Raw genomic sequence first — 15,346 nt, 5'->3', positions numbered from 1 at the left:
AATGATATATTTCTCATTTCATTTCACCATTGCAGATTCCACATGCAGCAGGACAAACTGCTGAATGGTTCCAAAAGCTACTGTGGTGAAAATGAGAGCTGAAGCTACTCAGTGAAAACTACTGGATGAAAAGGTGCTTCTCTACAAAAATATGAAGGCAAGGTTCATTTGGCATTAAGTTGATACTCAGAAATGGCATCTTTGCATTGCATTTGTAGATTTGTTCCACCCAAGGAGAAAAGCAGGATATAAATAAAATAAATAAATAAATCCTAAATTTATATGCATGAAAAAAATGGCACTACCTTTCCATGGTGCTGGGATTATGTCAGGCAAGAAGTTATGCTGATGATAGCAGTACTGATGGTAGGGTCTCCCAAGTGAGACAAATGTTTGCTATGAAGCCAGATTAAATGTGTCTAACAGCTACTGGGCAGTTGCCTGCAGCAGTGGAGCGAGGGGTGACACTGCTGGAGGATTTCTCAGAGACAATAGCAATGACACCATAGCTAACATGTTAGTACAGTGCAGAAGGAAGCACAGTAAACCTCTTTTGAATGTCTTTTATCAAGAAAACTCTATGATGAGACAATCCCGAAGGAAACAAGAGATAGTATCAGAAGATGAAATTCCCAGCTCAGATGGCACTCAATGAGCTACTGAGCAGAGGACAATTACAAGTACCACTGTGGCTACTTATGACTCAAGCCAACTGGACATTCAGCTGTTGATGTGCTCAGAGGTGAAAGGAAAGTCCAAAGATGCACAACACATACCATAGGAACATGGAATGCGAGAAGCATGAATCAAGGGAAGATACATAGTGAAACAAGAAATGGAACATACAAACATTGCAATACTCAGGGTGAGTGAGCTAATGTGGATATGAACGGGACATCTGGAGTCAGATAATTACACAGTGTTTTATTCAGGCAATGAAAAATGAAGATGAAATGAGATGGCATTAATAGTAAGGATATAATGCAAAGTCTGACCAAATCATATTAATAAGACTTCAGGGAGAAACCCATCAATATAATCATAATCCAAGCTTATGCTCCAACTACAGACACAGATGCAGAAGAAGAAGAAACTAGAAGATTCTGTACTGGAGGCCATGAGGCAATTGTACACACACCAAAATATCTTGTTAATGACAGATGGTTAAAATACAAAAGAAAGAAAGAGAGCAAAATCAAAGACTAAAGGAATCATAGAATCATACAATTGGAAGAGATCTCAAGGGCCATCAAGTCCACCGCTTGCCATGCAGTGGCAATGAAACCACCCCTGACAGATGGCCATCTAGCCTTTGTTTAAAAACCTCCAAAGAAGGAGATTCCACCACACTTCAAGGCAGCTTGTTCTACTGTCAAACAGCTCTTACTGTCAGGATGTTCTTCCTAATTTTGAAGTGGAGTCTCTTTTTATGCAGTTTGAACCCATAATCCAGGTCCTATTCTCGGGAGCTGCAGAAAATAAATTTGCTCCATCTTTGGTATGACAGCTTTTCAAATCTTTAAACAGGACTATCATATCACCTCTTAACCTTCTCTTCTCTAGGGTAAGCATACCCAGCTCACTAAGTCAATATTCATAGGGCATGGTTTCTAGACCTTTCACCATTTTGATTGCCCATTTTGACATAAGATCAACAAATGAAGAAAGGCAGCAACTGGCTGAATTTTGTGAGGCCAACAGTTTTTTCATCACAAACACATTCTTCAAACAATGAAAGAGGTGACATCAGGCAGATATCACCTGACAGCCAATATCTTAATCAAATAGACTACATAATTGGACAACGTGGCTCAGCAGTTAAGACGCTGGCCCAAATGCTGCATGATGAAATGAGCTCTTAGCCCCAGCTTCTGTCAACCTAGCAGTTTGAAAGCATGTAAAACTGCCAATAGATAAACTCTGGTGGGAAGGTAACAGCGTTCTGTGCAGTCATGCTGGCCACATGACCATGGAGTCATCTTTGACAATGGTGGCTCCCTCAGCATAGTAACAGAGATGAGTACCACCCTTACAGTCAGACAAATGGAAACCTTTACCATTACCTTTACATAATTGGAAACAACACGTGGAGAACCTTCATAGTCTCTGCAAAAACAAGACCAGGAACAGGTTGTGGCATAGACCATGAACTGCTAATATAAAAATTAAAGTAAAGCCAAAGAAGAACACTAAACCAACTACAGTGTCAAAATACAAGCTGAGGGACAACCTCATAGAGTTTAAAGATGATATACAAAATAGATGTACATTATTAAGCCTAATTGGCCAGGAGCCAGAAGAACTGTGGTCTAAAGACAGGGACCTTGTCAGGGAGGAATGCAAAAATACACTCTCTGCAACCAAAAAGAAAGAATAGCCTCAATAGATGAAAATCTTCAAGCAGTTAAGAACAGTCAGGAAGAAAAAATAAAAGGTGACAGAAACATGGACAGAACCCTGAATGCAACTGTGCAGCAATTTGTGTGCAGGGACAAGGAGAACTATTATAATACTCAATGCAAAGGAACAGAAGATGATAACAGAAAAGGAAGACCAGTAGACTTCTTCCACAAGATCTGATAAATCAAAAAGCAATTCAAGGAAGAACCATTTGAAGATGAACCTACAATTTTAGAAAGTAAAGCAGAAGCTGCATGCAGAACACTTGGAGAAATACATCAACAGGAATAAATGGCATGCCAATATTGCTGCTTTAGGCTACAGAGACAGAATCTATGCTGGTTGTAACTAAAGCCTGTCAACAAATATGGCAAATAAAACAATTACTCACAGATTGGAATTACTCAGTATACATCCAATCCTCAAAAAAGGAAGCACCAGGGACTGCAGTAACCACAGGACCACTGCATTAATTTCCCATGCATGGAAAGTGATGCTCAGATTTCTATAACAAATATCTTTAAAATACATGGAGTGAGAAATACCAGATGTCTGAGTTGGGTTCAGGAAAGGAAGAATCATAGTGGATCATATTTCACACATAGATTGTAAAATATAGTGCACGAAAGTGGTGTACTCCACTTTTTGTGATTCCACCAAAAGCATCCAAAGAAGTAGACTAACTTCTATGAAGGCCCATGTTGCCAATGTCTTTCAGTTAGTCTCAAAGATTCTGCAACATCTCGCTACATACTAATTCTACATTCTACATTATTAGTATTATACATTATTAGTATTATACTAATACTACAGACTAACATGGCTGTATCTTTGAATAGTATTCCAAAGAATTTCAGAAGAATATCAGCCTGTGCTTTATAGATTATAGCAAAGACCTTGACAGTGTAGTGTAGATCATGAAAAGCTATGGGCTACTCTAAAAGAAATGGCTGTACCACAACATTTTATTGTCCTGATCAGTAACTTGTTCTCAGGCCAATAGGCTAATGTTAGGACAGAATATGGAGAAATTGAATGGTTTACAATTGGAAAGGTCAGGTAAGGCTGCATACTATCACCATCTCTCTTCAACCTGTATGCCCAATATATCGTATGCAAAACAAGATTAGATTTGGAGGAAAGAAGTGTGAAAATTGAAGGCAAAATGTCAACAATTTAAGATATGCAGATAACACCATACTACTAGCAGAAAAGTGCAAAGACTTAGAACAATTTCTGAAGAAAATGCAAAGGCAGGTTTACAGTTGAACATTAAAGAAACAAAAATCATGACCACAAATGATTTACATAACCTTAAAGCAGATGATGAAGACACTTAATAGTTAAAGATTTTCCATGCCTTGGCTTAGTCATTAATCAAAATGGAAACTGAAGCCAAGACATCAGAAGAAGACTGGGACTTGGAAGGGAAGCTATAAAGAAACTAGACAAGATTCTGTAGTATAATGTTCTATATCTCCCTTGAGTCTCCCTTGTCTGAAATGCTTGCAACCAGAAGTATTTTGGATTTCAAAATTTTTCAGATTTTTGAATATTTGTAGAGTGTTCCCGCATCATTTGTACAGTGAGCCTTACGTGGCTTCCAGCATATGTTGAAAGCCATGCTGGAAGAAGCAGCTCCACGTGCCAGAAAGAGTAATGGCACACATGCCCATGGTAGGCCACTGTGCATCATCGCACGCTGCCACAGGCACGAGCTCTATTGTCTTTAATGGGGTTTGAGCATATGCTGAATTTCCCTTACGGGGGGGGGGGGACGGATCCCCCACGTAAGGGAAGGTACCACTGTATATACATAATGAGATATCTTTGAGATGGGAACCACATCTAAACATGAAATTCATTTGTGTTTTTATACACCTGATACAAATAGCCTGAATGTAATTTTATAAACAATATTTTTAATACTTTTAAGCATGAAATATCTAAAAGCAAAGCCACCCACATGGTCAATTTTGGATTGTAATATATTTCAGAATTCTGAATTCTGGATAAGAGAGACTCAATCAGTATATTATTGAATACTAAAGTTAGGATTCTACATGCCATTGCATTTTTAACTTCCGTGTGTAGCTGTAAAAGCTTGCCATTGATGGAAGCTGACAGGAAGAGAATGAAATAAACCAAAATGTGGTGCTGGAGAAAACTCCTATGGATACCATGGATTGCTAAGACAAATAAATGGGTCACAACACCCAAGATGACTAAACCAAGGCTCTCATACTGTGGACAAATCACATGCAGGCATAGAATCATAGATTTGGAAGAGGTCACAAGGGCCATCCAGTCCATCCCCCTGCCATACAGGAAGACACAATCAAAGCACTCCAAAATGATGGCCATCTTTACACATGCTGAGACCGTGTATAAACGGATGTTATCGCATATCTCCGTGCCCAGATCACAGGCATTCCATACCCAATCAGGACTTCTCCCATACTCAGCAATGAACAGAAAAGAAGGTGTGTGTGTGTGTGTGTGTGTGTGTGTGTGTGTGTGTGTTTGCTAAGTACAGGAGAAGTCCCAATCAGGTACAGGAAGCCTCAGATCTGGGCCCAAAGCTGTACAATAATATCTGTTTATACACAGTCTCAGCCCATGCTCAGATCAGGAGAAAACAGCCAGTGCAATAATCTCCCTGGTTTCTGGAGAAGCTGAAAACAAGCTTGCTCCATCCTCAATATGACTTCAGATATTAAAACACAGCTATCATGTCACTTCTTAACCTTCTCTTCTCCAGGCTAGACAGACCCAACTCCTCAAACCTTTCCTCAAAGAGCATGGTTTCCAGAATTTTCAAAATTTTGTTTGCCCTCTTCTGGACACACTTCAGCTTATCAGTTTCTTTCTTGAATTTTGGTGCCCAGAACTGGACAGAGTATTCCATTGCTCACTAGAAAAGATAATGATGATTAGTAAGGCAGTAGGAAAAGAGGAAGCCCATATTACAGATGGATAGACTCAGTCAAGTGAGCCATAGCACTGAGTCTGTAAGACCTGAGCAGGGCTGTTGATGATAGGGTGACTTGGAGGTCCCTCATTCATAGGGTCGCGATAAGTCAAAGTCAATTTGACAGCAATTAACAAGAACAATTTTTATTGTGTTGAGTTTATGGTAGTAAGGCCTCTGGCAGTGATTAGCTTCTCTCATGTTGCAAAATTTCAGCTACTGGGAGAAACAAAGTTTGTAGTCCCAATAGTATGAGGTTGTCAATTTAGCTGAGATTTAAAAAATTACAACATGCAGACTGGGGACTGAGAAGAGGTGTGGAAACAGGGAAGGTATGAGACAAAAGCCCAGAGGCAAAGGGGATTAAGGAAGGATGCATAGTAGACAAAGAGCTGAAAAAGAAGAACCTGGCAGAAGTACAGATGGAAAATGATGCCTAAAGAAACTGGCAAGGGGAAACAGAGAAACTGCATCAGAAGATGCTTTATGAAACTTTGGGTATTGAAGATCAGGAAAGGTGTATGAGCTCTGAGACAAAGTGAGGTAGAAATGCTAGGGGAAAATAGGATGGCTAAGGAAAACAGGCAAATGGTCTGAAAAACAAGAACCCCAGGAACCAATGAGTTATAGACATGAGATGAAGAAAGGAAGAGCCTTTCAATAGATAAGGCACAGAGACAGCTTTTTTGCACATTATTGGCACACAGTAAGTAAGTAGGCATGGAAAACTTGTAGGAGATTAAAACTCTAAGCCAGAGGGCCAAGAAGCATAGGGTTGCCATTGTCAGGAGAATTCCCTCAGTCATTGCTTCTTTAGCTACGACATTACACCTCTAAGTGAGCTGCAAACACCAAAAAGCAGACTGTGGAAGCTGAATTTTACATACTGATTTGAATTAGCCAGCTAGATTTTTAACTGCTACTGGATATAGACAAAACAGCTATTTTTAACCAGTTGGTATAGATCTTTCCCATCAGTGCATTTTCAATTTTAATATAGCTAATTATTAAAACATTACTATTTTCTGATTACTGCTTTTGAGCCTCAGAACACACATGTGCAAGACCTTTCACATGTCTAAAGTACTCTTTGAATTATAGCCATAGTTAATATTAAAAATGCTTGTTTGTTGTATCAGTCACCAGAACTCCACAGGCTTTATAGAAACTTAATCCATTTACTATGCTTTTGATCCTTGTTCTGTACATTTAATGTAGCTTGTGACCCATAGGCAATGCTTTTCTCCCAAACACCATAACTATATTTATAATGTCATTATTAATTTGTAAGTTATTTAACCATTTTTATTATGTTTACTCTCATCAAAGCCCTCATGATAGATTGCAATTTTTCCAGTTTAATCAATGGGTAACTGAAGCCACAAGAATGACTTACTCAGCAAGTGCACATCACAAACATTTGCTAATCCAAGCCCAAATCTGTACTGGAACATACAGTTTAAGTTGATACTAGTCCTTTGGACATATCATGAGAAGGCACAAAGCACTGGGAAAAAACAATGATGCTAGGAAAGGTGGAGGAAAGTAGAGAGAAAGTCTGCATGCTAGATGGATAGATTAAGGAGGTCACACATATGACTGTGCAGGAACTAAGCAGAGCAGTGGAGGACATGGAGTCTTGAAGATGTTTCATCCACAGGGTTGCCATGAGTTGAGATCAATTCAAGGGCAGTTAACAGCAACAACAAATGTCACATTGCTGGCCAATTCAGAAATATCTGAGGAGATCGCCAAAGAAGACCTCATCAATAGCCTGAATATCTGTGGGGTTCACAAGGAGTCAGCTGATACCAACTATCCCACCAGTGCCAAAACCCAGGAAGATATTCTTAATCCCACCTCTCCAGTAAAATTCTGAAGACCACAAAATCAGAGACATCAGTATGTAGAATGAGATGCTCAAATCTGAAAGTACAAAATTGGACTTCTCATTCATAATTCTGAATCATAAGGACAGTTGTCATTAGGCCTTAGAGCATTTTACTGCTGTAAGATGAATGTTTAGTATTTGTAATGGTTACAAGAGGGGAATACATGTTTTGAATGAACAAATAAGCCAGCCATATTTTTCACATTTTCCATGCTTCGAATGGAATAGGGCAGCAGCCCTCTAAGGTTAGGAACATATATTACTGTCTTCCCCAGAAATCATTTGCCAGACTGCTTTTCTGTCTAACAGGAAGATTTTGATCTCTGACTGAGAAGCTCCATAGCCTTGGAGGTAAGGTAGAATTTGGAATCACAAAGCATTTGAATGGGACATATTTTATGTCTCTATAGTCATGACTTACTTTTTCTTCTTTTTTTCAGAAAAGAGACTCCTTTTTTTGTACATATGGCTTATTCTTTAAAAGCAGCAGTACACCTTGACCAAGATTCATTTTCCATTGAATGTCCATTGTAACATTCATAAATGAGAGTCACAATATAGAAAACCTAAGCCTCTCAAGTCCTATCGATTTCAATGGTAGTGAATTAAGCATATGTTTAACACTGCCATTAAAATCAATAGCCTGATTCAGACATCACATTCCAAGTTCGACAAATCATGCTTTGACATTCTTATCTGCTAAGAATGCTCGATCCAGTTTACCAGTTCAGATGTCTGTCAGGCCAGAAAATCTTGTGTTGAGCATGAAACACAAGAAGAAGAGAAAATATGTGAAGTAAATGTGCAAACACAAAGACTATTCTAATCCAACATGACTTAACTTAGGGTCAATTTCACAAATGAAGTTGTATCATGGCTTGACACTTTTCTTTCCTACATTATCATCAAATACTAATTGGCTTGGCTGAGCATCATGAAGTGCCACACCTATCCTACATTACACTCATTTTTTTTTTTTTTTTTTTTGAGGAGCCTGGCAATACAGTACATTAGCCACATAAATTGTTATGTATTAAATGGACTGAAGTGCATTTATTGACATATGGATGAGATGCTGTATTTTTGTTCCATAGATGCATGGCAAAAAGGGAAAGTGGAATCCAGGGAGTTATGTGGGGTGGAATGGTTAATGAAAAACAAAATATTTATTATTATTATTATTATTAACCTTTATTTATAAAGCACTGTAAATTTATTTGTGATAGCCATTTCTGTTAATGAAATATGAAATAGTGAAACAGTGAATATGAAATAGTTAAAAGCCTTTTATATAATTAAAATCTATTTTTATGGCTAGAATCAGAACTAAATGCCTCTGAGCCTAAACCAGACAAAAGCAAGGCAGTTTTAAGGTGTGCTGTAAAAAGAAGTTGTGTTTTAAATCAATTTCAATACTGATGAAAACAGAGTGGTATTTTACAACTTCAAGTGCTGAAAGCATAGCATTGAGTTCCCTTATAAGTATTTATTTACAGACTATAGATTCTCTTAGTAAGATAATCAGCTCTATAACAGATTGTTCAGTTAAAACTGAGAATATTGAAAGTGGCATTTTTGTGCAAAATATTCCCAAGGAATGTGACACAACGTAAATGAAACCTGTCCCAAGGACTGCATAATACTGATTACCTTTATTACAAAAGTACTCCACTTCTTCACAGCTCAAATTTCCAGACTCAAATTCTGCAGAAAAGTTTGCCTCCAGAGGAAAGTCTTCTTTGGAGATAATTTCATTTTCCTCAGACAGACACTCTTCCTCTTCATCCTCAACAGCATCCTCAAGGGGGCCTTTAAAAAAAACCAATAACATTGTACCAAAATAATGTACAAGCAATAGCATATACAAGTGCAGCAAAAGGTTTTCATTTGTGTGTCTGCATACAAGCTGATTGTTATCCAAAGTAGAGACATTTCTTATTAATTAGAGAATGCTGTATGTCTCACGTCCTACTTATGACATAGTTATCTAGTCAGAAGTCTCACTGAAACTAATAACTCTCAAGTTATAGGACTTCAGACTAAATTTTCCAAACACTAGTATTTCTCTGGTATGGTTCATACAAACAATTTCACCAAGAAGGATGTATGACAACCCAGAATTTATTAAAGTCAACTATAGGATCCTTGGAGATTTCTTTCTAGGTGAAGATGTATATTAGTGAGGATAGTGGCACAATCCAGTGAAATAATATTTTTCTCAGGCTAGGTCTCACCATTCTTCACAAACACAGATGGAAACCAGCCTAAATAAAAATTAAGAAGTGCAGTTCTTCCTGACAAGCCTATACTCGTTTCTTGATTTTTTTAAAAAAAATTAAAACAGATCATTACTTTACACTTACACCAGCGGAATTATTTTTTCTTTTAAATTTTTACAGAGTTATTAACAAAATGACATTGTGATATAATGTAAGCATTTTAACAAAAGAAATAAAAAAACTCACCAGGGTTTGCATGTTATTTCTCGCAGCATAAGATTCACAATGTTTATATGAAACTCTTAATTCACAGGTTCACAACATGAGTGAAATAATAATAAATTTATGATACAACTGAAACATCTTTTCATGGGTCCAGATGTGACCATGGAAAAGGTACAAACTTTCTTAACTGGAGCTGGCTACAGGGAACACATAACCTCCCTGCTGTAACAGCTGTGTTGGCTTCCAGTCTATTTCTAGGCACAATTCAAAATGGTGGTTAGGTTAAAAGGGCCACATCTCCTTTTATGGGCTGCATAGAGCTCTAAGTTTGTCTGTAGAGGCCCTTCTTTCTGTCCCACCACCCTCCCAGGCTTGCTAGATGGGAACAAGGGAGAAGGCCTTCTTGATGGAATGGTCCTAGACTTTGGAACTACCTCCCTAGAGAGACCAAGATGGCCCCATCCTTGCTCTCCTTCCGATGGCAGGTCTGTGTCATCAGGCGTTTATAAAATAATTAAGGTTGGACTTTTAATGCTGTGCAGTTCTGTTCCGAGGCTGGTATACAGACTTTTAATGCACTTTTAATATTTGTAATGTTTAATGTTTTTAACTTCAGAGATTGTGGAATAATTTTTAAATTTTATATTTATAATTGCATTAATAGTTTGTATTGTTTTAATTTGTATTGTTTACAATATATTGTTAGTTATCTTGAGTCCCATTAATGGGAATAAGTAAAAATAAAAATGAACTTAATAATAATAATAATAATAATAATAATAATAATAATAATAATAATTTTTCCAAAGTAGTGATCCAACAAACTAACACTTTTCAGGCAATAAAAACATATCTAAACATACACATTGATTAACTATCTGGTTACAAATATATTAGTATTCTTATTTTTAGTGCAACACCATTAATCAGTCACAATAAACTTCATTTTTAGATGAAAATTGATTTATTCCTGTGTTTAGGTACACTGTCAAGGAAGCTAACAATAAATACAGTTCACCCAATTAAACCATCAAAAAATTTAAAAGCAAATGTTAGAAAACAAACTAAGTAGATAATCAATGTGCCAATTCAGAGAGTTTAATGCTAGAGGAAAGACCGTATCCATATAGCACACAAGGAATACCACTCACATATCCATTAAAAAAGGAGAACTTTCAGTACATAATCAGTGCACAGTCCTGTTAAGGTCAACAGTCTAGTCCTTGATGCATTTCTTCTCACTCACACTCAATGCAAGTGGCTAGGACAGTGATCAGTTCAATCCTACATCTTTACATGAATCAGAGAATATAACTTAGTATAATCAGGGAGTATAGTATTTTCTACCAGGAAAACAAGTTACATACCAAGATCTTATACACTTTCAGTATTGCACAATAGCCAAATAGCTTCTCATCCACCAAACATGAAAGAAAGAGCTGTATATATGCATGTGGAATGGCACTATCACGCTGTTGATTATCTTGTATACGTCAAGTGTTAACAATGCAAATTAAATTGATTTCAATTCCATGTTGTGATAGAATAAAAATGTAGAAAAGTCAATGACTAAGGTCCGTTACAGACCGCCGCTGCTGTTTGCTCCGCGAGGGAGCTGCAGCAGCCAAACCGCGTGGCTCCTGCGCAAAGCAAAAAAGAAGCTCCAAAATGGAGCTTCTTCTTGCGTCTCAGTTATGATGCCGCGAGGCACCAATGGCGCCCTCGTGACGTCATAAGTGCCACGCGAAGTGCAGATGCATAGAGTCCGCTACGTCAAGATGGCAGTGGCCGTGTGGAACGGCCGCCGCCATTTGTTACGGACAGAGTCCGTAACAGGAGTAGGGGCGTCTAGAAGAGATGCCCCTTTTTTAAACTGGGACATCCTGAGGACGTCCCAAATGGCGGTATGTAACCCGCTTACATACCCAGTGAGATAGGCCAGTTTGCACAAAAATGACTGGCCCAAAGATCCGCATTAATTTTCATGGTTCAGACAGTTTGAAACTAGATTGTTCAAATCCTAGTAATATTCTACCTACTACAGCACACTGATCCAAGTACAAATAAAAAAGTTAAAAACACAAGAAACAACACAGATCACTAGGAGAGCCCACCATAAAGAGTGTCATGGTCCAAGGCTACCGAAGACTAGAAGCCAAGAGAGAACTAAGGCAGGTGAGAAAAGAAAACAGACTAGAGCAGGAGCCTGGTGTGTGGAATATATCTCCTTAGGAATGGAAACCAGTAGATATAATGTACCACTGCACAAGGAAGGAGTAGTACCTATTATAGTCTTCCATCTAGATACTGATCAGATCCAGAACTGCTTAGCTTCAGCGAGAGTCTGTTCTCTCAGAACAAATCTCAGGACCAGAATTCAACGTTTGCAAGTGGAGATTATGTGTTAGGACATAAAATTCAGTAAATCTATTTGGATATAAACAGCATCTTAGAAGATGCTTTTAAGCAAATGCCAGAACATAAATACTGTTAATATTGTCAGTTAGAGTTGACCCATTAAGTGAGTAGAATTTATATAAGCTTCTGACTTATCAACCTCCCACTGACCTAATGGATGTTTTGCTTCAAACTAATAACTGGGTTTAGACCCATAGGTTTTTATGCCCAGAATACTTAGGAACTACTGTTTTACAGTACTCTTTATAACAATCTTTATTCAAAATTACTTATTTTCTAACATCACTGGTTTTATATTGGAATAGATATATATATATACACTGACGGAACATGTAAAGACAGAATCACTGAAAAAATTTGAATACCGTGAAAAATGGAGACAGTTATGCCAGTCATGATCTTATTCTTCAGACATGATGAAAAAGACAAACAGAGAATGGTGGCTGTACATTGGGGGTGGGGTGGGGGCATTTCAGAAAAACAAAAAAGTCAGAATGCAATCAAACAATATGTAACACTCCAGCAAAAGGGAAACCAGATATAATGGACTACTTCTCTTGGTTCTGAACTAACTGCAATACACCTTTTTTCTTTGTTACATTGTTCAACCTTAGCTGTAAGTTTTGCTACAATTTAAAAATTCCAAGTTCCCAAATTTAAAAATACATAACAATCTATTTATTACATTACAGTTTGGAAAGACTATACACATCCATAAGCAGTCTACCACCGCAATATCATATGATACTAGTACCAGTGATACAAGATATTAAATTTGCACTAGAATTATTAATCTGATGACCCAAAGAAGAACAAAGCAAATCACAAATTGTGATGAAATTAAATTTACTAAACAGTGACATGTTGTACAGTCGGCCCTTCTTATACACGGATTTTTTATACACAGATTCAAGCATCCACGGTTTGAAAATGGTCAAAAAAAAGTATAAATTTCAAATATCAAACCTTGATTTTCCATTTTTATAAGGGACACCATTTTGCTATGTTATTATATTTAATGGGACTTGAGCATCCATGGATTTTGTTATACATGGGGGATCTTGGGACCAAACCTCAGCATATAACTGTATAGTCAATAGCTTCAGACCAACATTATGCCTCTACTTTGAGCTTTTACAGTTCTAACACATAGTCTATGTCTACATTCTTGTAGAACCTTGAAGTTCAGTCCCAGATCAATATAGATTAATTTTCACCATCAACCATAATGTTTTCCCCTGTTCTTTCCCACACACAGCTAGTAGCTGTAGTGAGGACATGTGATACTATCCAAAGTCTAAATGAGAAACTTCTGCTCTCCAGCCTGTGATAAATTTGGGCTCCACTGGAAGGTTTCAACAAAAACACCTTGCCATAATCTCAATAAACAGAACAAGCAAACTCATATTTGACAGGAACTCATACCCTTCCTCACCTCTCCTCAAAGCCCCCTCCCCTAGTTCATTCTGAATTAAGTGTGAAGGAGCCATTTACAAGGTTTTCAACAAAACTTTAACAAGGAGTACGAAGCTATAAGGGGACTTTTTGGACATTGCAGATCCATAAAAACCTGATGTAATTGAGCTTAACAGCAAGGCAAGAGCTGTTTTTCTCTGGCCAAGGAAAATGAGAGCTATTTTAAATGAGCAAGTTCATCCTGCTCACTTTTAACATAAGTTGCATCAGGGGATCTGTAGGAAGGAAACATTTTTATTAATTTTTTCCTTATCTGAGAGAAGAATGTTGATTTTTTTTTCATTTACGTTCCTTGCCTGCAGGTAGTAGACCAGAGAATCATATAGTAGAAAATTTTTTCCTTTTGATTAATTTCATTCCATGTGTTATGTTATTTTTATATATAATTGATTTCAGGTTTTGCTCGTAGCTGTACATCTTTTTTATATCTCTACCTACTGCCTTCCTTCAATCAAGAAAGTTGAAGGAAATTACCTGAATTTTGTTAAGTTTATTAAAAAGAGCTCTGTGAATATTTAAATTGAGTTTTGAAATGCTAATAGAAGAAAGATATTAGAGAATTTTAATGGTGGGTTCAATTTGACCCAAAGACTATTGAAGAAAGGGTCAAACTTTATTCAAATTATTTCTTTACAGTAAAAAAAAATGTATGAACCCTTTGATTTTATAAAAGTGGATTAACATTCATCCTTGCTCAGTCTTTTGGCACTTTGGTGCATGATAGAATTAACTGGGCTTGTGTATAAAGTTTTCAAAAGCCCTTAGATGTTTAAGTAGTTTAGAACTTTACTTTCAATAATATTCTTCCACTTGTCTCTTTTGAATAATACTGAGGTGTCAATGAAATTCCTATCTGTTTTTGAGGAGGTTTTAACCACTGCAGTCTAGGCTAAACCATGCCAGTTTTCCTCACAGCAAATTAATGTAGTGAAAAAAAAGCAGTTTGTAGGATGCAAGTCTGAAAAATGCACTACTGATTTGGTCACTTTCAAATATCTCTCAATTCTATTAACAATCCTAACAACCGTGCTGTATAGTAACAACTTTTGCTGCAAAAATATTGGTTTACTTTCTTATTTGTTTGCAAGAAACATGGTTTAGAGAGAGAATAAAAGAGAAGGACAGAGAACAAAAAAAAAGAGAAGATTATAATCTCAGCCTTTTGTCATCCATCTGTTTTGGACACCCAAACAACTTGCCCGCATCTGTATTGCAAAAATAATCCAGTTTGACAACACTTTAAATGCCTTGGCTCTATGCTATGGATTTCTGGGAAATGTAGTTTTGTCAGACATTTAGGGTCTGAACAGACAGCCCAAAAAAGCCCACTTCTGAGAGATATGTGTGTGGCAACCCCATTGGCAAAACCACGGGGTCGTGACCTTCTCTCAGGATAGCAATGCTCATCAAGATTGAGATGTTTCAGTTCTGCTGGCAAACCATAGAAAGGTGACCCTCTCTCAAGATGACAATGCTTTATCCATAATCAGATAGATAAGTCCATGCTGACTTAGCTGGTCTTCACATCCTGCTTCCACTGCAGAAAAGGGCACGTAACCTAGCAAATGATTGTAAGGCAAACAGTGGACTAATGTAAGCAAGATGACAATAAAAAGCCCAGCCAAAAACCTGGCTGGAAGAAGGCTTGTGAGGAGGCTTGTGAACCCCACTCTTGTCTCTGCATCTCCTTGCCGCGACATATGTGAACTGCTTTGATCTGGAGGAAAGGCGGTATACAAAGAAAAG

The 15,346-nt window shown here is 37.4% G+C and overlaps 1 protein-coding gene across 1 annotated transcript in view; it reads right to left on the bottom strand.

Annotated features, from left to right (window-relative positions):
• ZFPM2 (zinc finger protein, FOG family member 2) overlaps nt 1-15,346 on the bottom strand; it is a 432,038-nt gene that overhangs the window by 333,175 nt on the left and 83,517 nt on the right. The window contains exon 2 of the mRNA XM_042464632.1: nt 8,913-9,071. Within this exon, the coding sequence (XP_042320566.1) occupies nt 8,913-9,071 (159 nt within the window). The remainder of the gene's footprint in view (nt 1-8,912; nt 9,072-15,346) is intronic.

Source organism: Sceloporus undulatus, chromosome 4 (assembly GCF_019175285.1).
Source record: "Sceloporus undulatus isolate JIND9_A2432 ecotype Alabama chromosome 4, SceUnd_v1.1, whole genome shotgun sequence".
NCBI lineage: Eukaryota > Metazoa > Chordata > Lepidosauria > Squamata > Phrynosomatidae > Sceloporus > Sceloporus undulatus.
This window is presented reverse-complemented; position numbering and strand designations above follow the sequence as displayed.